Source organism: Panthera leo, chromosome A2, assembly GCF_018350215.1.
Source record: "Panthera leo isolate Ple1 chromosome A2, P.leo_Ple1_pat1.1, whole genome shotgun sequence".
Classification (NCBI taxonomy): Eukaryota; Metazoa; Chordata; class Mammalia; order Carnivora; family Felidae; genus Panthera; species Panthera leo.
This window is the reverse complement of record NC_056680.1, coordinates 145,065,200-145,088,899: the sequence shown is the minus strand read 5'-3', so window position 1 is coordinate 145,088,899 and position 23,700 is coordinate 145,065,200. Positions and strand designations below refer to the sequence as shown.

Sequence of the window (23,700 nt, the reverse complement as noted above, 5' to 3'; positions counted from 1 at the left end):
GTTGCAACATCTATCAACACTTCGGTCTTTTTTACCGCCAAATAATATTCTGTTGTATAGATCTTCCCCGTTTTGGTTAGCCAGTCATCAGTTGAGGGACACGTGGATTGTTTATACTTTTTGGCCATAACGCGGCTATACACATTATTGTGCAAATTTTTGCGTGAACATATGTTTTTAATTCTCTTGGTTCTATACCTAGGAGTCACGGATGACCGTACGTGGTAACTCTGTGTTTAATTTTCTGAGGAACTGCCAAACCGTTTTCCAAAGCAGCTGCACCACTTTGCATTCCCACTAGTGATGTAGGAGGGCTCTATTTTCTCCACGTCCTCGACGATGCTTGTTACTGTCCGTCATTTTGATTATAGTCATCTTTGCGGATGTGAAGGGGTATCGCATTGTGGTTTTGATTTGCATTTTCCTAATGACTAATGATGTGGAGCACCTTTTTATGTGCTTACCGGCATTTGTGTATCTCCCATAGAGGACTATCTGTTCAAATCATTGGCCCGGTTTTTAATTTTTTTTTTTTTTAATCGTTGTGTTACAAGAGTTCTTTGTTGTCTTCTGGGTACTAGGCCCTTATCAGAAGTATGATTTGCCAATACTTCCTCCCATCTACTGAGTGGTCTAGTATTTTTGTTGTGTTTAGCTGGGGGAGTAGAGAAAAGTACACCTACTCATCTTCCTGGAGGCAGAAGTCTCCCAAACCAGTTTTATAATAGCTTTTGGAAGGGCCAAAGTGTACTTCGTTGCTTAAAACTCAAAAGTATTTTAAAGTCAGTGTGGGAGAGAAATCTTATTCTAGTGTTCGATTTTTTTGTTGTTTCAAATTTAGAAATTATTTTAAAGTCAATTTCAGGGGAGGATTTTATTTTCATGTTTTTCTGTGCATTTTTATGACTCACCTCCCTGTGTATTCAGAGAAAGTATCCACCTGATGTGCCGTGGCCTATTACGTGCCACGATCTGTGTCCCTTTAGCTCTCTGGGTAGCCATCGGCCTGGGACAGCCAGCGTCTCTGCCAGCATTCTATTCAAATGTTACCACTTGTATGGGTGCCAAGAGGTGCGAAGGGTGAGGAGTCCTGGTTAAGGGAGCCCAAGAATAACCTTACAGCCCGAGTGGTAGGTTTTTAAGCTCCGCAGTCACAGCAGTAGAAATAGGCACAGGTATGAGTGAACATTCCTCACTTCTAGGCTAAATAGATGGGTCTTTAATCTTTTCTTACCAAACAGTGAGCAATTCAGAGTTAATCACAAGAAATCAAGAATTGCGTGGTATCTCCAGTCTTCACCCACATCACCTCCCGAGTTCTTCAAAGACTGCTCTCTTCCTCCTGGGTAAAGATTATTTTTGATTTCTATGCTTCTGACTCCACTTCTCCTCTAAACCCAAACACTGATGTATAGCCATGGCTGGACATAGCAGAACTGTTTTGAACTTCAAATATTTCTTTTGTTCCATAGGTGCCTGGGTGTGTCTTACCCGCTCCCCAGCATTGCCAGACTGTGCCATGAATGGATTACGCTTCCGATGAGATCCCTGACGGCGTTTTGTTCAGTCTCCACCGCAGGGCTCTTGTGTATTCTCAAGCACCCTCTGTGGGTTTCCGTTCTGCAGCACTGCAGGCCGATTCAGGGACACTTGCCAAACCACAGGGCTCTCCCTTTGTCAGTGTCCCACACTCTTTTGTCGCTGCGTTTATCCCCTCATTTCAGTCTAGATGCAGTCTCATATTTGAAATGTCTTCAGTTTCCTAAAATTCTCTAGATTTCCTCCACTTAGTCTTTCCTAGCCTTGTTGTTAATTTTTTTGTAAACTCACATTACTCTTGTTCTCTCCCCACAAGCTAGTCGTTTCCTGTTTTCTTCTTTAGTCTTTACTTTTCCTGAATATTTGCTAATAGCCTTGGTCTTAAGCACTCAAACTCATTACAGACTGGGTACTCTTCATTTTTATTTGGTATTTAATTCTGTCCTTTTTTTTATGTCAAAGGAAGAAATATATGTGAAAGCCTCTTACAAAGCAGAAAGCACTATACACTCATATAACTTACTGAGATTAACAAAGGACCACTGTGCCTCTTTTCACGCTTTCTGCTCCTTCTGAGCCAAAAGAACTTCTCCGGAGAGGAGGGAAATATTGAAGAAAAATAAAGCAATGGAGTTGTCTCTTAGCAACTGAGTTCGTGCCTTATAAATCTTGCCCACTTTAGATTACTGCTGCTCAAAATCACTTGCTTTTCGTACTGGCTCAGTACAAATAATGTTATTAAATAATAAGGAAACAAAGGGAAAAAGTCTAATGAATGAGTCACCCAGTTTATCGATTGTACTCTGTCTTTGCGTAACACTATCGATAGAGTTGGGTTTATAAGCTAAGTAGAAGCTAAATACCACCTTAAGCATTTCGAGGCTACCTGAGTCTTGAAACCATATGGATGTCACACAGATCGTACATACATGGGTTGGTAATAGATCAGGTCGTGCAGAGCTTAAAGCAAATCAGGTGTACAAAAACCCAAGCCACATTGGGATGTGATTATTTGTGTTGTAAAAGAATGTATTATAAGGATTCTTCAGACAGTACGTCTTCATAGTAAATTTCACTTAGCCAGTGATTCCGAGTGCCTTTCGTGCTAGACAGCGGAAGAGATAGAGATTCTGCGTGTGTGTGTGTGTGTGTGTGTGTGTGCGCGCGCGCGCGCGCGCGCGCGCGCGAGTGTAAACAGCCTTTGGCTCTCCGTATCAGAAGGTAGATAAGGCTTGCACACAAATAAGGCGGCTCGATGATAAATGCCTTGTGAGTGGGGAGCTGAGTGCTGGAGAAGTTCAGAGAAGGGAAAGGTCACTTCCAGCTGGGTGAGCTATTATGATTACATGGACAAGATGACCTGTTAGAGAACAGAAGACCAACGCAGACTTTGTCAAGTTTAGTAATTAAGGCAAGATTGAAGAGGCAGGTGAGACGTCGGCGCCTTCAGCTCTGGAGCAAGGAGTTTAAACTTCAGTCACGAAGCAGCGGGGAGCCGCTGACATTTTTGTTTTTTGTTTTTTTTTTAATCAAAGTCTTGTCTAGGAAAATTTATCAGGCAGCAACGTGTAATTTCAGTTAAAAAAGAACTGGTTTGCCGATAGTCTTTTAGACTCCCCTTGTATAAAACAAAGCTGCATTTATAAATAAGCCAATTATGGAATTGACTCACTTCTAGCCTTTTTAAGAGGTAGTCAGAAACCTGCTTTCAGATGCAATTAGACCCAGTAAGATAAGCTGTGTAGTTAAGATACAAGCAGTGTATGAAGGAGGGTAAAATACTAGATCTCGTACTTTCTACCATCGTTTTGAAGGATTTTCTTTTTTTTTCCTTTTGCCTCGATGAGTCGGCCATCCCCGGGTCTTCCTCCAGCTGAACCAATGCAGACATCCTCCATTTTCTTTTCTCCCCCCTCTCCTTGGACAGAATGAATGTCTGTCATGCAAAGACCTTCTTCTCGGTAGCCCTCTCAGATCTGTTCTTAATTGTGCCAAGTATTTGTACACCTCTGCAAAAGACTGTTTTCCCCGCCTTCTCCTTCGGTGGGAAAAACAAACAGGAGGAGTGACAGCCTTACCTCACTGGGTTGTTGTGAGGCTCTGTTGCTACAAAGATGAAGTGTGGGGGGGGGCGGGTGGGGAAGAGTCCAAAAATGTTGATAATCGATGGAGAAGTGGACTCGCGACACTCTTGTTAGTAGCCACCACTGTAGATTGGAAATGCAACGTTTTGATAATAAAGACCATATAATAAGGCTGGCTGTTGTTTTCCATGCGTGGTATGCCTTGGGGAATTCAGAGCATAAAATGGTTCCCACCTGCCCCTGTTAGGGAAGGAACACTCCCTCCGTATTGACCTCACGGTGAAACCATGTTTTTGAACCAACACATCTAGAGAAGCGGTGTTGTTTTTGTGAGCCGTGCTACAAACAAGGAGGTGGGGAATATTAATCCTGGCTTAGCTTCTAATTTGCTGTGTCACTGAGCAAATCAGTCATCTCTTCTGCACCTCAGCCTCCTGTGAGGAGACTGCCTGAAGCTGCCCTAGCCAAAAGAAACCAACTGCCACGCCAAAAACACGCAAGTGTAGGATCTCGGGAGCGCGGAACCAAAAGCTGTGATGTACAATAGCTGACGAGTAAGATGGCGGGTCGCTGAAGAGCTCACTTCTTCCCTCACCCTGCTGACTGGGGGAGGGGGGTTCCCGCCTCAGGTCAAAATTGCGGGGGGAGAGGGAAGTACGTTCCAGAGGAATTCCTGGTTCCCTCCGGAGATCTGGTCCCATCTCAGATCCATTCCAGTCTGAAGAACCTAGAAAAGATCATATTTGAGGCCAATCTTGGTTTGTGGTGCTATTTGGACCTCTTAGGCGTTTTTAGTGCCTCCCTTGAGAAGGCTCAGGCCTTCCCGCGGCCCTGACTACCGTCATGTCTCTCTGAGCTTTTGGAAGGCCGCAACAGCCTGACTCCAGGACTACACCGAGTCCTGCTGTTCTGTCCTGATTCGGAGAGTTGTGTCTTCAGATGGGGAAAAAAAAAAAAAATTTTTTTAACCCAGCAGAATTTTATTCCCGGATGGATTCATAAGTGAAGATTTAATACTAACGTGATGTAAGTTGTTTTTTGAAAAGGTATTTTGGGTTTCAGAGCAAGAATTTTCTTTCTCTACTTCTGACCTCAGCCGTGCAGAAAAGTTCAGGATGGTCCTTAAAAACATCAGTCCACGCCATTAACTGGAAGCGTTTCTTTTATCTGAAGTTGGGACGGAATCTGACGAGCCCCTCTCAAGGCTTGAAAGTTAGGAGCGCGATTTTAGAAATGAGAAGTTCTTTTTGACGGGTTTTCCCTTTTTGCTGTACCTTTCAAATGCCAGGCAGAGCTTGCTGTGTTGAACTGAATCAAACTGAAGCATGCCCGGTAAAAAATAATAGCCCCTCGCTTGGGAACTAGACCTCAGTTCTTTCGGAAACCAAAATGATCCTGGCCCAGTTTTAGCATGTGGAAACTCTCCAAACCACCTTGGCGAGAGCCTGGTATTGTAGAAGCAGGCTGTAGAACACGAGGGCTGGGTGCTCTTCGCAGTGGTGGGAATCTGCTCTTCTCAGCAGAGCAAATCCGTGATGAATACTACTGCACAGACTGTGTGGTCTAGTTCAGGCTGCAACATCAGCATGAATAGTTGAAGACCAAGTTCAGGAAAGCGAGGGAAACCACAAAGACTAAGTGCAGCACAAGGGATTGCTTGGGTAGCCACAGCGGCACATTTTAGACATTCAGAGATCATTGCTTCTTTCCCTCTCTTCCGCACATCTTCCCCACGAGAAGGTTATGGGGGAATTTAAAAAAAAGAAGGAGGAAAGCCTTGACTTAAAAAAAAAAAAATTACAGGGGCGCCTGGGTGGCTCAGTCGGTTAGGCATCTGACTTCAGCTCAGGTCATGATCTCAAGGTTGGTGAGTTCGAGCCCCACGGCGGGCTCTGTGCTGACAGCTCAGAGCCTGGAGCCTGCTTCGGATTCTGTGTCTCTCTCTCTCTGCCCCTACCCCGCTTGTGCTTTGTCTCTCTCTCTCTCTCTCTCTCAAAAATATATAAACATTAAAAATAATAATAAAAATAAGTGTTTAAAATTTTTTTTAAATATAAAGTGATCATCCGTACTGCCTCGTGTTTATTTGGCCAAAACTTTTTCCTTGATTCCTCATCACTTAATGATGCTGTATAATCCAAAAGACTGTTAAGTATGTGTGGCCCATTTGCCTATTGTAGTTCTGTAAGAACAGGATAGGAAGGCTTAGGGAACACTTGTACTCCATTCTGTTTTTACAGAGTTACTCATTTTCTTCCGTTAAAAAGCCTATCTTATTCTCTTTTTAGGTAACAGCATGACTAAATACACTGAGAAGCTAGAAGAGATCAAAAAAAGTGAGTAACCCTATTGAAGGTTTGGGATAATGGAGCCCATCTAGAAGTCGGTTATTAACAACCTTAACCCTTCCCTACAGCTGACACGCACAGAGAGCTGTGGGAGGTGGGTGAGCCTGGCAGGTGCCTAGAAGGATGTGGGAAACGCCGTGTACCGTCCCGGCCAGCTGCTAAGGTTGTTGCTTGAGGGCCAAGTTCTGCCCGACTTCCATCCCATAGGAGATGTTAGTGTTGGAATGTAGAATGAGCTCTACTTAAGCAGCGAGAGTCCAAGCTTCTGTTTCATTGTACTGCAGTCTCCACGACCTTTTCCAAGGTCATGATCTTTCCCATTTTCTTAGTTTTCTCTATACCTGAGATGGGAATAATATTATCTCTTATTTTATAACATCCTTGTGTGTGTAAATTAGTCAGTATCCATGAAAGACACAGAGGAGTGAGGGAGAAAGCTTAAAGCGGTGCTATGCCTTATAAATCCATTGCAGTCTCTGCTCTCCTTTAATTAAAAATCATATTTCATGCGTTCCTTCTTAAAAACTACTCATCTGCAAAGATCTGCTACTAGTCATTTTGTGCATTCCCCTTGCACAAAAGCATAATTTTTCATGCTGTGTCCAAAATAGATGTAAAGTGTACACATCGAGGGGAGAATTAAAGAAGTAGAAACATCTATTTTCTAAGACGGATTTGTTCATATCCTCAGCAGAAGAGCCCAGTGACGGGGGAATATTTAGCTGATGGTAGCAAAGAGGCACTCCGATGGTTAACAGTTCAGGACTTCCCTCTGGTAATAGACATCTTTTGGGAAGAGAATACTGCAAATCCAGAATTCGCCAGGACTTCTGTTACTACACAGCAGACCTTTTCATTTAAATGATAATGTTTCTGCTTCTTTTGAATTGCTGGGGTATCGAGAAACCGCAGCCATCAGTGTGGACTCAGGAACAGCTTTATGCCGACTCTATTATTTGCCATGTCTAGCTATGAGGGCTAATGTTCTAGACATTTGGTTTTTAATGTGTCACGTCACAGTATCCTTTTCTTCTCGGGTCCTTTATATTAGATGTTATTGCTTTATTCCATTATACATGACACAAGTGTATATATTTTAAGTATGTAGTAACGTTTTCAACTAGGAAAAAAGTCTCATTTACTCACCCATGCTTCATTGTCGTCGCCCGTAATTCATCCACAGCAGGTAAAGTTCAGCCGGCCTGCTTCTGTTTGGGTTTGAGGTCCCCTTTTGCCTCCCCTGTCCATTCGTAGCTTAGCGTAAGTTCTCACGTCCACACCAAAATCTGTCCCCCGAAAACGCCCCGTTCCCGCCCAGATTGCCAAGCCATGTTGAAAACATTTCTTAAAAGCGCAATGTGATTTCTTTAATATCTAAACTTTAAATGGAGCTTCTCTTCCCCCACCCCACCCCCGCCCCCCAAATACCTCTAGAATAGAGTCCTTGAAAATGTTTGCTTCCCTCTTTAGAAGTTTCGGACTTCCTTTTAGTAAGACAGGAGGCCCCTCTCACCTTGTTTCACACACAGTTTGTGCTGATTCCCCGACTAGAATTACTTCAGATTCTGGTTTGAGATCTACGTTTTGGAAGCTATTTCCTTCTCTTTTCCCATTTTCTGTTGTAGATGTTCTTTTGGGTCGAAAGGGAGGAGAATATTGCCTTGTTTCCTGACACCCTAGATCCATCACTTTTCTCGGGTTACCTTAGATGCCGTGTCTTTCTGTGAAATCACAAACCTTGTTCTGTTACTTCCTTTGATTTGTCTTCCCCTGTGAGCCCAGCTTCCCTTTGCTAATAACGTGTTTTAACAGAACCCTGAAAACGCAGAATTCCTTTGTAATCTGAATCTTCTTTCAACTCTCTCTCAAGAAAACAGACACCCTGTGCTTATTGACCGCGCACAAAGCCTATTCTTGGCTTCTGGTGGTTAGATGACACCAGCGTGAAGCATCCTAGATAGTCAGGTCTCTGTCCTTCCAGTAACTCGAGAGAGTCAGACTTAGACTCCAGACTTACTGGAGAAGAAGACCTTGATAACGGATCTGCAACTCGGATTTTTTGTCTCCATCCCCGAGTTGGGGAGCGACGATGGGAGCAGAGGCTCCATTCTTAAAGCTCTGTTCGCCCTTGCAAGGACGGGCTGACGGAGTGTTCCCAGTCATCCTTTTCCATAACATTTAAAACTTAACTGTCAGACGTCTAGTTTGATCTTTTATCTCTGAGTAATAATGTCAGAAAGTCCCAGTGATGGCTGTCCTTCTAAACAAGAACCAGGTATGTAGAGTGCAGGCTCAAATGCACAGTGGGGCGTGTAGTGCCTAGAGGGTACTAGAAATGCCAATGGGTAGAATGTGGTAGAGCCTGGTTTGGGTTTGGGATCATCTGTACGTAGTCAAAGGGGATTTGCATGTGTACCTTTTGTACTGCGCATGTGAAGAATTGGGGAAGTATTTCAAACTTTGTAACTGTACCAAAAGAAGATCAGTGGACGAATGCCGCAGCACAAACCCCTCGAAAGCTGTTGCCTCTCTTTCTTGGCTGACTTATCACCATTTTGACTTACGTGAGTGGCTTTTGGCGGGCAAATCGGTGGTGACTGAGAGGAATGCTGTAGCTATTCAGTTGGATTTTTTTGCAAGCTTCTGCCCAACCTGCTGGGGCTGCATCCCGGTGAGTCTTGGAAGGTCCTTTGCATCTAGGTTTGTTACCTTGTTGTGTCCAGAGGAAGCTACCCTGAGAATTTTCTAGACGTAGTGGTTCGTTGTGAGCCACATCGCTCTCTTTGAGGCGTCTCAGAACAGAGAAGCTTTAATTCGTTGTAACAGTCAGTCTTGATATATTTACAGAAGGCTAGTTTTTAACGTACTGTCATTTCCTGACCATGGTTCGTAAAGTGTTTGGTAAACCAAGCTAACATCATCTTCCAAAGTGTTCATTGTGTGTTCGTTTTTAGAAAATTCATGGAAATGATTAGTAACACCAGGTAAATCGTTTTAAATACTTCTAATCCTTTCCTTTGTTGCTAGGAGTCTTGGTTTAGGAGACTTGTTTTTTTGCTGTGAAGGCCATAGTAATTATCCATCTAACCTTTAATGATTCTGAAATAATGTGGCAATACTTGAGGAGTCGTGACCACCAATATGAAAATGGAGAAGAGTAGTGGAGTGTAGGGGTTGGGGGGGGGGGGAGTTCAATGCCAAAAATTCTTTAGAATCGGCAGTCATCTTCAGAAAATTGCATGGAAGCTAACTTTTAGCATGCCTCCACGGGACAGGTATTAGATCAAGTGAGATTGGCTAAAATTTTAAAACGACCATTCAAGTGTGATATGAAGAAATGTTAACAAGTGCAGAAGTACCCCCTTTTGAGTTATGAGTCAGAACCAGAAGGATAGCGGTGAATAAATATGGATGTTTGTTTTTTTTTTTTTAACTGAGGTAAACACACACACACACACACACACACACACACACACACAACATAAAATTTACCATCTTCACTGTTTTTAAGTGTTCGGCTCAGTAGCGTTAAGTACATTCACACAGCTGCATGATAGATCTCGGGAACTTTTTCATCTCGTACAACTTAGCGTGTGGATTTTTACTGAAGGTGGAAATGCAGAGAAATTGATAGAGAAGATTATCAGGACCCGGCATAAGAACTCTGTGCCCAGCATTGTACCCCGGGGAGAAAAAAAGGTTGTCCCGTGTCTCCAGTGTAATTTGTAACCTCAGGAACAGAATTGGTCTCTCTTTGAGGCAGGGTTAGAATAGTAGGGTGTAAATGTCTCACCAACTGTTTGACCTGGGGCGACTCAGCTTCTCTGGGTCTCTGTCCTCATCTGTAAGATGCAGACGTTTATTCCTTGCTCTGTTCTGCAAAGGATTGAAAGTGGCTTACAACATGCATGCAAGACAACACGGTCCAAAGAGAGATAGCCGAGTAAAAGGAAAATGGCAAATGGATGAAATAACATGAGGGGTAAAGTCCCTAGACACAAAAGGGTGGCTTATAAACTCAACTCTAGGCCTCCTACCAGCTGAAGCAAAGGGGAAAAAAAATGCAGAGATGATAATCATACCTGCCACACTTAATTCCGAGGATGTCATGAGGATCAAATGTTAGATAATATATGTAAAAGCATATAAATAACTTGAAAATCATACCATGTAACTCGACGACTAGACAGAACGAGTACCTCTAAGAAAGAAAAGTATACCTACAAAATTATTTGTCCTATCCTGCTTTTCAGATTACAGATACAAAAAAGATGAGCTTTTCAAGAGACTGAAAGTTACAACTTTTGCCCAGCTGGTAAGTTCAGCGATCTTCCCATTGGAGTAAAGACTCTAATGAGTGCCGGTTTATGTGAGTATTTCTAAATTCCACTCTAGGTAATATTTGCAGAAGGGTTTCTTCTGTCTGTACATTTCACCTATGGGAGGATTAAGAGGTGTGCAGCTCATTCAAGGATGGTGTGAGCTATCTTCTTTGATAAGAATTTGATAAAGTAAAATGTGCATTCTACTTTTAAATCGTCGCATTTATGGTTTAGGTTGTATGTTTCCTTGCACACTTTAATTTCATGTTTCGAATCTAGAATTCTGGTCTCTAGAGTTTCATTGACATGGTGGATCATGGGTCTTATGAGCTGAGCTGTGAAAAGTGCTTTAAAAACCGTGGGGGGGTGGGTATACTGTGTTGTGATAAATACATTCAGGGGCACCCGGGTGGCTCAGTCAGTTGGGCGTCTGACTTCGGCTCAGGTCATGATCTTGCAGTTGGTAAGTTCAAGCCCCGCATCGGGACCCTGTGCCGACAGGAGCCTGGAGCCTGCTTCAGATTCTGTGTCTCCCTCTCCTTCTCTGCCCCTCCCCCCTCACCCCCGCTCTCTCTTTCTCTTTCTCAAAAGTAAATAAACATTAAAAAAATATATATATATATATATTCATAAGACATTGATTTCTTCATTGAATGTCGAATTGCTGATTCAATTCTGTCACAGTTAAGTATTGTGTGTTATGTTGGGACTGGAATGTGTATGACCATTTACGCATGTTTCTTGTCCTAAATTATCCTTTTGGACTTTTAAGTTTATTGTGCGATGTTTTAAACGAATCTGTGTTTCTGGAATGATCATCTGCGGTGTAATTCCCGCTCCTCAAAAGTCAGGAGGCCTGAGATTTAGTCTCCAGTGGAGGACACTGACAATTTCTTGAAACGAGATCTTTGATGTTTCCTCGTCTTTTGTTAAAGACAGAATTGCCTCTGTTTAAAGACTAACAAACACAAACACATCTACATATTTCATTCTTTTTTTCTATCAGGTCATCCAGGTTGCTTCCCTATCTGATCAAACACTGGAAGTGACAGCTGAAGAGATTCAAAGGCTAGAAGGTAATGAGAATTGAGGACGTGGGGGAAATAACCGATTGACCGTGTGACCGGAGTTCTCACCCTGTCCACCTTTGCTCTTGTGTCCACAGGGGATTGGGACTTCGATATATCTATTTGTAATTAGATTGTTACCGTCCGAGACGTGCTCTCTGGTGCTTTAATTGTTCATTCTTCTGCCTTTTAAAAAGCCATCTGGTTTTCCAGCTCTAACATTTGTAGTTGTTAATGTTTTTTTGTGTGGTGGGTTGGTTGGTGTGTTTTCGTGGTTTTAAACGTTCTGTGTGTGTTTAATATACTAATTACTTTTTCTCAACGGATATTTTTAGTGCCTTCTACCTACGTACAGGTCACAGAATTAGGTGCTAGGAGACTACAGAGACGACACAGCCCTGCTCACATGGAGTGGGTAGTCGCGTGTGCACACGTGCGCGCATGTGTGCGTGTTGGGCGAGGAAAATGAGAACAGAAGCGTGAAATTGCTAACGTGGCAGAAATTCATAATGAAGGATTAGAAAGAAGTCATCATTCGTTAAATATACATTGCTAAGCACTTCACACAGCTTTCTTACTTCACCTTACCAGAGACTCTGGAAGAAACAAATGCTTAGAGATGAGAAGCCCACGCCTCGGAGGTTAAATGGCTTGCTCAAGGGGATACAGCCAGTAAGGGATGGGCGTAGGGTACAAATCTGCGAGTCTCCGCTCATAACCAGGGTCTTCGCTCTGGGAGTTCTGAAGAAGGAAGGGTGCTTTCCAGCTAGAAAACCGAGGGAGGCTTTCTTAAAGCCTGTGAGCTGAACATAACATGTTCATAACATAACAGAATCTGAACAGGTGCAAGTGACGGGCGAGAGTCTTGCAACCTGAGCAAAAAGGCACGGAGAGCGGGTTTGGAGAATCGCGTCATCTAGCCTGGCGATGACCCGGGGAGGCGTAGGTGCTAGGTTGGAGACAGGGCTGGGAAGATAGCTTTCCAGCTCCAGGTTTCCTTTCTTAAGTGCGAAGTCGAAAATAAAACCTCTCAGTGGCACTGTCGTGAAAAGAATACGCAGAGTTAAGGTCTTTATTCTATCCTGAGGCCCCCAACCATCAACGTGTGGCTGTTTATTGAAGGGGAATATGTTTTGTTAAGGTTGATGCAGGCCAGGAATTTGACTTCGGATTTCGAGACCAGTTTCTCAGGAAGTTCGAACACCGGCTTTGTGCAACTTAACTGTCATTTCCCTGGGCTTGTTTTTGTTAGGGAGGATAAAGAGCATCTGACAAAGACAGGAATTTATCTTTGACAGATGCCTCTCACACGGCAGAGAAATAAGGGTTCTTTGTAACAGAGATAATTGAGTCTCCTCATACAAGTACTCCCAATTTTAACCTGGTTATATAAGTACCTGGATTTGGTCCTTGAATTCATGGAGATTACAGCACCAGAACATATGGGCACATGCAATTTTCTCTTCTGAGATAAATTTGCACAGCAAAATAGGCTCTTGTAAAGTAGGACACCATAATGTGTGAGTAATATTAGTGTTTTTCTAGCGCTCTACACAGAATAATAACTCACTCAGGAATGCCTGTAGAACAGATTGTATGCATATTGGCTATTTTTGAAGGAGGAAAAAACCTCCTTTTGTGATGTTTGTTGTTTTTTTCCCGACTTCAAAGTATATTTCTAGAAAATTAGAAAATTGCAAAAAACATGTAAGGAAGGAAATTAAAATAATAATCCCTGTTAACATTTTGCCCTACTTTTTCCCCTAACTGCGCACCCGAATCCATATTCTTTTTTTTTTCTTTAATTTTTTTTTTTAATGTTTATTTATTTTTGAGACAGAGAGACAGAGCATGAATGGGGGAGGGTCAGAGAGAGGGAGACACAGAATCCGAAACGGGCTCCAGGCTCTGAGCTGTCAGCACAGAGCCCGACGCGGGGCCCGAACTCACGGACCGCGAGATCATGACCTGAGCCGAAGTCGGCCGCTTAACCGACTGAGCCACCCAGGCGCCCCTCGAATCCATGTTCTTTGTGCATACTTTTGAATTATGCTGTACCAGATTAGCATTTCATCATGCCTGCTGTCCTGTGTCATTGAATAGACTTCAAAAGCTTAATCGTAAAGGCTGTGTCGTCATATAACGTCTGTCCTTTGGACATACCATAACTGATTTAACTATTCTCCTACCGGACATGACAGCTTTTCTAATTTTTCACTTTTCTAAAATAATGCTGCTGTGTAAATACGTAAACCTGAGTGTGGTTCTGATTATTCCCTGAAGATAAATTTTGCTGCAGATGGTCAAAGGGCGGAACCATTTTCAGACGCTCGGGCGCTGATTCCGCACCGTCTCCCCGTTTGCATTCCCGAACGAACCCGAATGGTTCTCCCCGTTTGCATTCCCAGCAAATAAATGAGAAGACCTGTTCCTCCCCATCCCAGGCAGTGCTGAAGAATTCTCATTTTTGCACGTGCTTGCCAACTTGATGGGTCAAAAGTAGTATCTGGTCATTTTCTTTTGAATCTCTCCGGTCATGAAACTGAGCCTTGTGTATGTGCGCGATTATTGGCCACACACATTTCTTCTTCTGAGAACATTACCTGTCCTTCCCCATTCTTTTTTTCTCACGGAACGCTCATCTTTTACCGATTTGAAAAAGCTCCGTGCATTAGGGTCTCTTTAAACATTGGAAACAAGTACAGCCTTGAAAACAAGAAAAGGCTTCACTTGACAATGTGAAGTTTCCAAATGCAAATCTCCATCGTTAAGTAAAAATAAAACAACGACCAAACCAAGAACCTAAGCGGAGAGCAGTATGGATAGTGTTCTCCTGATATGTGAAAAGGGGAGGAAATAAAATATGTGCAAAAGTACGTAGTTGTTTTATTTCTGGAGGGAGGCATAAATACGTGCAGGTGTTTCCCTTGGAAGAGGGGGCCTGAGGGCCTAGAGGTCAGGAGTGGGAAGGGACTTCCTTTCCATATTAACAAATTTATCTTGTTTGCATTTTTACCTGGTGCACATGATCTTTTTCCAATTAAAGCACTAGTTAATTTTTTTTAATTCTGTAAATTCGCTATATTAAGCCTTTCTAATGCATGTATGTCATAGATGTTTTTCCTGATTTGTTACTCACCTTTTAATTTTCTTGGTGTTCATTTTTGACATCCACAAGGTTTGCATCTTTATGTGATTAAATCTATTAGCCTTCCGCGTTGTGCTTTCTTTTATTGCCTTAGACTCGTAAAATCCAAGCTAAGATAAATTATTCACCTATATTTTCTTCTATTACCTTGCTTGGTGGTTTGGGTTTTCTCCCTACATCAATCCCCTTGTTACATTTTGTGGCATATGATGTGAGGGGGTTATCTAAATTTGATTTTTCTAGAGAGTTGACATGTTATCCCACCACCATTTATGCAAGTGTTCTCCCTTCCCCCACTCGTTTGCGATGTTACCTTTAATATATGTTAGCTTTTATGTATATTCTGGGATTTGTTTCTGTGTTCTCTCTTATATCCCGTCGTTCTGGTTTGTGGTTCTGCGTTGTTTTGATCATTTATCTTTGCCACATATGTTACTATTCGGTAAGGCATGTTCTCCAAATTACCCGTATGTACGTGTGTGTGTGTGTGTGTGTGTGTGTGTGTGTGTGTGTGTATTTTTTTTCCTTCTCATTTGTACAATCCCTTTAAGCTTTTCAAAAACCCCATTGGGATTGTTTTAGGACTAAAAATGAAATTGGGAAAGGATTAACATCGTTTCACTTTTGTCACCCAGTCAGGAATGTGAAGATACATCACTCTCTTCATTCAGGTTTTCTGTAATGTCTCTCAAGTAAAATTTGTCTAAGACCTATAAAGGATATAAGTTTGTACAGGCCCTTTGCATTTCTTAATAGTCCTGTTTTCTAGGAGAACATATCTTATATCCGCAGTTGTTACTGGGAATGAGATGCTCTTCATGTTCCTTTCTAATTGGCATGTGGGAAAAACTGTTTGCCTGTTAGTATTTCTTTTCTCTATCTACGTGCACACTTATTTCCCTTATTCTCAGAGGATTCTCCTGAAATTTCTAGGTAGATTATATCATATGAAAAATAAATTTTAGTGTCCTCTTTAATAACGAGGCCTCTTATCTTTCTTTCTTCGCTCATCATACCAGTGGAAACAGCAAATTCTCGAACGTTTTGGTACAGTCTCCCTCCGCACGCTTCAGAATTATCGAGGACCTCAAATAGTTTTGGTGTGGGTGCATTATATCTCTCGATATTTATTTTTTTTAATTTTTTTTAATGTTTATTTATTTTTGAGCCAGAGAGGGACAGAGCACAAACGAGGGAGGGTCAGAGAGAGAGGGAGACACAGAATCAGAAGCAGGTTCCAGGCTCTGAGCCATCAGCCCAGAGCCCGACGCGGGGCTCGAACCCACGGACCGCGAGATCGTGACCTGAGCTGAAGTCGGACGCTCAACCGACAGAGCCACCCAGGCGCCCCTCTTTCGATATTGAGGGCATTAAAAAATTTTAACTGAGAGCTTAAAAATATGTATTCACTATTTCACTTACAAATAGTGATATTGAGCCCATGACACGCATAACTAGGCTTTTAATGCAAAATAGCTGTGTTTCCAAAACAAGCAAACAAAAAGTATATTGAGCATGGCCGTGTTTCCCATCTTCTTGTAAACCTCCGCGTCTGACTTAAGAGTGGACAGCCGATTCTCGTATCTTCTGCGTTCACTCTGTGGCAATATGCTCTTTGGATTGAAGTATAGGAAGGAAATCTAGCCTCACACAGACCTGTAGTTGAAAAGAGAGAATCTTTTAATAGTTCTTTCAGATAATTATGGATACACATCTTTGAGGCTCTACTGAAACTTGACAACCGGTAGCTTCTTAAAGGTTAGTTGTAATGTGGAATCTGAAACCGGATCAGTGCATGGTTTGGATTCCATTACCTTAAGCTCCTTGGTCTGTCCTGTGCTTTGAATGAAGCTTTTTAGCCACGCATAATTTTCTAACCTCACTCTTTGGCCACTTGGAAAATATTGATTCGCCGAGTTAGGAAGATCTTCCAAATACTGACAAATTTTGTTCGTTACACAACATCTAAAAAATCACACTTATTGGGGCGCCTGGGTGGCTCAGTCGGTTAAGCCTCCGACTTCAGCTCAGGTCACCATCTCGCGGTCCGTGAGTTCGAGCCCCGCGTCGGGCTCTGGGCTGATGGCTCAGAGCCTGGAGCCTGCTTCGGATTCCGTGTCTCCCTCTCTCTCTGCCCCTCCCCCGTTCGTGCTCTGTCTCTCTCTGTCTCAAAAATAAATAAACGTTAAAAAAAATTAAAAAAAAAAATCACACTTATTAACGTCATCACCTGTTGTATCAGAAAAATCATTAAGTACGGGGAGGCACCCAAGCTCCTGAGGGCAGCTAGTTTCCAAAACTCTGATTTTGGGGTAGGATTTAGTCGCTACAACAGAGCCCATCAGCTGTTTTTTTTCCTTGAAACGACAAGTTCACTTAGATCATTTTTGAGAGAATGTCTGCCACGTGCACGAGTCTAAGTAACTATAATTTTCCTGTCAGTTTTTCTTCCGGGTAAAAATGGTGTGCAGGGCAAAAGCAGCAATAATCACACTAACACTTTCCTTCGGGGCCCCAGGGGTATCTTGGTTATCTTGGTATGGAGCAGACTTACCGTATGTGGGCCCCCGATGTCATTACACAGAACGTTAAAAAGGCGTATACTTAAAGATGAGACTTAATAGAATTATTATCACAGCTCCATCAGGGACTGGCTAAAATGTGACCGCTGTATTTATTAACTGAGTGCGTTCGTGTTGGTGAAAAAAATACGATAATTCCTCATCAAACTTGGTGCCTCTGCCCTGAGTGTTACTAAGGCGCTCACAGTTTTAGCCACTGTTTCTTTGGCACCCTGAGGGCAGATATCAACCCGGTAAAAGAGACCTCGCAGGTCCCCCTGAAAGGGTCTTGGGGACTCCTGGGATCCGCGACTACATTTTGAGAACTTACGTGTTAGAACTTAGGGGACAATTTAATCACTGTGATAGGATTTCCTTGCCTTGACCTCATTTCAGTGGGACTGCCCGACAAGTGAAATCAACTCTGAGGTCCAATATACCTGTTCATTTGCAAATTTTAGACAATGATTCTGCGACTTCGGAGCCCGATGGGGAAGTCAGTGCCAGGACCAACGGGAAGGGGAGCCCCGGGGAGCAGTCGCCAAGCCCTGTCCAGTCCACAAACAGCGCGGGAGCCGGGGACTCCAGTCGCTCGACTCTGCAGAGGTATGCTAATCAGATTCATGTTTTCACTGTATTTTACTTCATACTAACCTGGGTTCCAGTTTCAGTGATATAGTCGCCTTAGAAGCAGACTGGCAGTAGTCAAGTCCCACATTTTCATCCCAGCCCCTCTATTTTCTCTTGATATAAATGCCATCGCCTGAATCTTTTCACAGCATCTCGGTGCATTTAGGTAAGAATATATTGATAGGAGAGCATTAATTTTCGCTCCTTAATTCCATTCTTCTCAGCCTTCCCGTGTGCAGGTTTGCTATTAGGACTCAGCTTTACATCTCCTATCTTTTGATTCCCACTCCCACCCCCTTTTCTGTCTGCTGCAGCTTATAATTACCCTGTCTGAGATCACAAGAAAAATAGAGTGCCCTACACCATACTCTGCTATTACACAGGTGCAAAGGAGCAGGAAAGCGGCCCTCGGTGTCGATTTGCAAACCGCATGTGATGGGTCCTTCTTGCTGTGATACAACCCTTTTCTCACAAACACTAGGCATTGATTATAAGACGGTGCTGATTTTCCGCACATAACCATCCCTTCTACAATGGCGAAAACAACTGTAGTCGAGAAACCAGGTCTACCAGAGAAAGAATTGCTATCATCGGTACCGCTGTTATTTTTCTGTAACTACTTTTACGCAAGAACTTGAAAATTGCATTTACGAGACGGACCAACGGGACTTCCGTTGAGGACGCGGTTTCCTATGAGACAGGTTTTCTTCTCCTTTGGTGCAACGAAATATGCGCTCTGTGGCATCGAGTGACAGCGTTTAGCAGGTTTAGACGCAGAATTTGATTTGCCGTGCCGGGAGAGGAGACGTCAGTGCGTGCTGGCGTGTGGTCCGGCACACAAGCCTTCACAGTTGCCTGGGAAAGGAGTCCTCTTTTCGTTCCAATACAGATATTTCACTACCTGCCGTCTTATTCATAACGCCTACTAATCTTATTCCTTTGATTCATGTTTTTACTACATTTCGCCTCCAATCTGAGTACGGCGACCAATCTTATGACCTTAGAAACAGAACTGTCAATAGTGAACTCACTCACTTCGATCCTCGTTTTTCCTCTGTCTCGTTATACGAATGCCGCCAAATCTGGAAGCCTCTTCAACTTCAACGCCGTGGCCTATAACCTGGGAATAAGTACAGATAACTATTGATGATATTAAGGTTCAAAATAGGTATCGGCTAGGTCACCCTATAAGTAGAGGGAATACATTAAAACGTTGCTGTTGGTTTGTATTATGTATGACGGACAGAGAAGGCCTCCGTGTTTCCTGTCCTATCAACCTTATTCTTTCCCCTTTCGCTCTGCTTTCACATTCCATCAGATTAACTGTTGGCCTCTTTCTTTTCTCTGAATGCTGCTCTTGTTGCTGGAGGCAGCATGTGCCCTACAGTCTCTGTCCCCTCAGCCATGCTAAGGACCTAACATGCCTTCTCTGAAGGTGATACGGACACATGGGTCCCTTCCTCGCGGTCCAGTGTGATAGAATAGGAATCCATAGGGTCGTGCATTCAGAGACAGAACTGAGACACCATATGCATTTTCCTTCTTCTTTGACGTGCCCTTTGAGAAGACATTGAGCACTCTCTCGCTATTCTGAAGAAACGCATTTGACCTTGAAGCCACTCACCCCTGAGTGGTTTCTGACGACCTGCTTTTCACTTGCAGCGTCATCAGTGGTGTTGGGGAACTGGATCTAGACAAAGGGCTAGTGAAGAAAGCCGAGCCCAACACCAAAGACCGACCTTATCCCGACTGCCCCTTCCTGCTGCTAGATGTGCGAGACAGAGATTCCTACCAACAGTGCCACATCGTTGGAGGTAAGAGAGAGGGGACGTTCTAGCATCTGAGTCCCAAGAACAGAGCCCATTCTTTAGTCCAGGCCAGCTTGAGCCACATCCCAGGGTCAGCAATTCCGGAAGTGACGTGTTGGCTCTACCGTAATGCTCTGAGAGAGGCTTGGGACATTCTCAGATGGCCCCGCGGCCTGGGGCTAAATGTCAGAAACGGTGACACGAAGCTTCATGTTTTGTTCATAGTGTCCTGTTTCTTTTCTCTCGAAAACGTGTCCACGTTTATGGCTTATTGATTTTGAAACTCTATTTCTTTGAACTCTTAGACTTGAAAAAAAATTTTTTTTAATGTTTCTTTATTTTTGAGAAAGAGACAGAGACAGAGCGTGAGCAGGGGAGGGGCAGAGAGAGGGGGAGACACAGAATCCGAAGCAGGCTCCAGGCTCTGAGCTGGCAACACAGAGCCCGACGCGGGGCTCGAACCCACGAACCGTGAGATCATGACCTGAGCCGAAGTCAGACGCTTAACTAACTGAGCCACCCAGGCGCCCCTGAACTCTTAGAGTTTAAACCAGGCAGGAATTTGGGGCAAAATTGTACAGAAAGCAACAAACGTCCTAAGCTTTTTCTTCTCTCTGCAGCTTACAGTTACCCAATCGCAACTCTGTCTAGGACAATGAACCCTTATTCAAATGACATTCTTGAATACGTATCCTTTGTTGCATTTTATGGAGTTGGGTGGTTTGAGGACTGTGCGAGTTGAACTTGCCATGAATCATGCTCCTAGGGAAAAAAACCTCTGTGAAGGACCTTTGATATTAATTAGCTTACTTAGCATATTTTAGAATTTGGGTTCTTAGCTCTTGCTGAGTATCCTGACTATCCTGGCAGATGTTTCTAAGCCATCCTGCAGTGGGCCAAAAAACATTAGGTTAAAGGCTGTGATCTATTGAGAGTTAGTCCTAAGACTTTTGTTTTTTCCCCTAGAAAGCTTTCCCAAGTAAAACTTAAGGAAATTTTTTTCCCCCTCTGTTTTAAATTTTTCCCTTCTTAAAATTTTACTTTTTTTTTTTTTTGCTTACAAAAATTACACAAATAGAAAATAATTTCAACTCGGGAAGATCTAAAAAGGAAGACTGATAATCACCACTGAACAACTCCGATTATGTTTTTTTGCATACTTTATTTCAGATTGTCCTCTATGTATTCTTTTGAAAACCAGAGTAGAAATCATACCGTATATATAATTTAGTATTTTGACTCTTCCTCTTGCCGTAGTACAGTGTATTTCCCCATGCTGTTTATAAACTCCTTTTTGGTTGCACTACATTATCTCATCTTATATACTCTACTATGATATACTAAACTGTTCCTCTCTAGTGGGCTTTTGGGTGGTTCCCTTTTTTTTTTTTTTTTTTTTTACTATTATAAATAAGGCCACGGTAGACACGTGGGGCACACAGGTTTTTTTCTATTTCCTCACCTATGGAATGGAGGTTGTTAATACTTAACTTTTCAAGGTTGTGAAGCTACAAGAATCAAAAGACATCAAGCAGGGAGCTAGTTCTGTCTTGGACCGTGGTAATACTAGTTTCTAAAAGATAAGACTACCCGCCTGTGTGGTTTCCACGAGAGGAAAAAATCCAGTAACTGCTGGGGTCATGAGGTTGTCCGACGTTCTCTGAACTCAGAAAGGGGAACCTTGACAGTTCTTTGTTCCCTGGGGGTTTCTTTAGAGTCTAGGAGCCTGAGCTCAGTGTGTGGGGGGGGACCTTAACTCATGTGACTCTTAGAAAAATGCTCACGGCAAGATCATCATTCTGTATGACGACGACGAGAGGCTGGCCAGCCAGGCGGCCACCACCATGTGTGAGCGGGGATTTGAAAACCTCTTCATGCTTTCCGGAGGTGAGTGTGCTGTATTCTGCTTAGGACCGAAAAGACAGAGAGTCGGACTCAGAGTCCTTCAACCACCCCCCCCCCCCCCGCCCCCCGTCACCCTTTTCCTCTCCACGCGCAGAATTAAGAATTCTGGAAAGAGAGACAACCATGCTGGCTGCAAGGGGTCAGGAGTTATGTGAAACTTCCGTTAGCTCCATCGGCACATGTTTTTAATTCCAGAAATAATGCTGTTGCTTTAGGGCTCTGTAAGCAAGCCTTAAGGCTGAAGACTGCAGCAGAAGGATTTCTGGTGGAATTCACAGAATCCCACCTAACCACCATGTTTCTCATGTAATTTACTTAATGGCGAAGCAGTTAAGATTTCACGTCCTTGTGTTGGCTTGGGCCAGCAGACCAAAGACCAGGAGACAGGCAGGCTCCTTTCCAGCTTTCCAGGTTTCACCTTAGCCTCACCGTGTTAATGCCGCTTTTTCTGATGCTCTTCCACACCTAGGTCTAAAAGTCTTAGCTCAGAAATTCCCAGAAGGACTGATTACGGGTTCCCTGCCAGCATCTTGCCAGCAGCCCCTTCCTTCTGGCTCTGCCCGGAAACGATCCAGCCCCAAGGTGCCGCCTCCACCAGCTGAGAATAAATGGAGATTTACCCCAGAAGACTTGAAAAAGATAGAATATTACCTGGAAGAGGAGCAGGGTCCTACGGACCATCCTAGTAAGATATTTTGACCTGTAGAGGTAACGTTTTGGGTAGAGTACGTTTTGTGTAGAACGTTTTGAGGTTTGCGGCTTGGAATATCGTCATATGAAAAGCTTGATCTCTTATATTCAGATTCTTACGTTATTTGCAGGGCATGGGGAGTGTGCAGGTGCCGTGTGGGGAGGGGCGGGGGCAAGGGGAGGTGATCCCAGGTTGTGGGGAGAATTAGGCATTGCCAATAGAGAGAAAGGACTTACCATTCAGATAAGGTATGTATTTCAGGCTGAGTTGAGAGGCTAAGCTGAGGCACTTAGATTTCCTCTCCCGCAGGTTTTGTTTCCCTCTGCAGCTTCTGGGCACCTTGAAAGCACATCCAACCTTCCCTTGAACACACTACTTTCTCTTGTCTTTTCCCTAATCACTCCTGTACCCGTCTCTACCAAGAAGAAATGAAGGCCAGACTAAGCTGGTTGGGATAACGGAGAGGAAGGGGGGAAAAAAAAAAAGCTCGCTGGGCTTCCTTTCGTCCCTGCCCCTTCCCTACCTCCAAGGATGAAGAGTAGGGTTTAGCCTAGAGTAGATGCTGAATAGGGCTTCATTAGCTTGCAAGTGGTTATACCGTACGACTTCATTAGCTTGAAAGTATACTTGGCAGATCGTCCCTGGAGTCATTCTTGCAGCTCTGCTCCCTGCTTTCTTGCCTCCTGCAGGCCGGCTGAGCCAAGCTAATGCCTCCGGAAGAGACTCCAAGGTTCCAGGCACCCGCAGCGGTCATAACCCGCCCGCCAGGGGCCCTGGTGGCCCCCCGAATCCCCGCTCGCTCAGCAGTGGCCACCTGCAAGGCAAACCCTGGAAGTAAAGACTTTGCCTGTCTTAGTCAAATAAATACTTTGTCTCCTTTCGGAACCCCTGAGCAGTTCCCAAGTCGGTCATTTTCAGCAACTGCTGCAGAGGAAAGACGACGCCATGTGCGATGGGCCCTCCTTCCTCTGTGTCCGCCTCCCTTCCTGCATCCAGCTCGGGGGGAGTGTTACAAAAACCAGAGGCATGGCAGGCTCTAGTGTCTTCCCTATTGTTTACAGAATCTTTAAGTTTCTGAACCTGAGTAAGAAAAAAGAGTCTAATTTTTGGGGCTTTTTTTTTTTTTTTTTTCTTTCTACTTAGGTCCAGCTTATATTGGTTCATATCCCGCATTGTTTTGTAAGTTCTTCGGGCACATCCGGTACGTTCTTCCCAGCCAGTTCTTTTTCACTCGCTGTTCTTGGCTTCGTGGAGGTTGTCCAGGTGGGCTTTGCAGCCCCAGAAGCTGTCCCTGGGGGTGGATGATTCTCAGCTTTCAGCCACCCCCGGGGGCGGGCCCACTGGCTGAGGAGCTCTCTGCCTGACACACGCCGCAGGCTCCGTGGTGAGTTTGGAGGCTGGCACCTTGAGCATTGCTCAATCTTGAGGTTTGCTAGAGCCACTCTCACACTTCCTGAGTGCTGCTCCCCACCAGATGTTTTCCTGGAACCAGCACTGTGCTGACGTGTGCTCAGCCACCCTCACACGGGCCACCGGCTTCCTCCAGAAGAGCCCTGTCTGTTACACGGGCCTGTGTTAAGAGCCAGTGAAGCCCCCC

General features: G+C 43.9%; 1 protein-coding gene across 2 annotated transcripts in view; it reads left to right on the top strand.

Annotated features, from left to right (window-relative positions):
- CEP41 (centrosomal protein 41) overlaps nt 1-22,988 on the top strand; it is a 44,904-nt gene extending 21,916 nt beyond the window's left edge. For both annotated transcript variants that reach the window (XM_042924734.1, XM_042924728.1), the window contains exons 3-11: nt 5,912-5,959; nt 10,225-10,286; nt 11,300-11,369; nt 17,531-17,675; nt 19,362-19,513; nt 20,128-20,195; nt 21,280-21,394; nt 21,882-22,097; nt 22,793-22,988. In XM_042924734.1, coding sequence (XP_042780668.1) covers nt 5,912-5,959; nt 10,225-10,286; nt 11,300-11,369; nt 17,531-17,675; nt 19,362-19,513; nt 20,128-20,195; nt 21,280-21,394; nt 21,882-22,097; nt 22,793-22,941 — 1,025 coding nt within the window. In that variant the 3' untranslated portion in view covers nt 22,942-22,988. The remainder of the gene's footprint in view (nt 1-5,911; nt 5,960-10,224; nt 10,287-11,299; nt 11,370-17,530; nt 17,676-19,361; nt 19,514-20,127; nt 20,196-21,279; nt 21,395-21,881; nt 22,098-22,792) is intronic.
- Nucleotides 22,989-23,700: the final 712 nt, after the last annotated feature.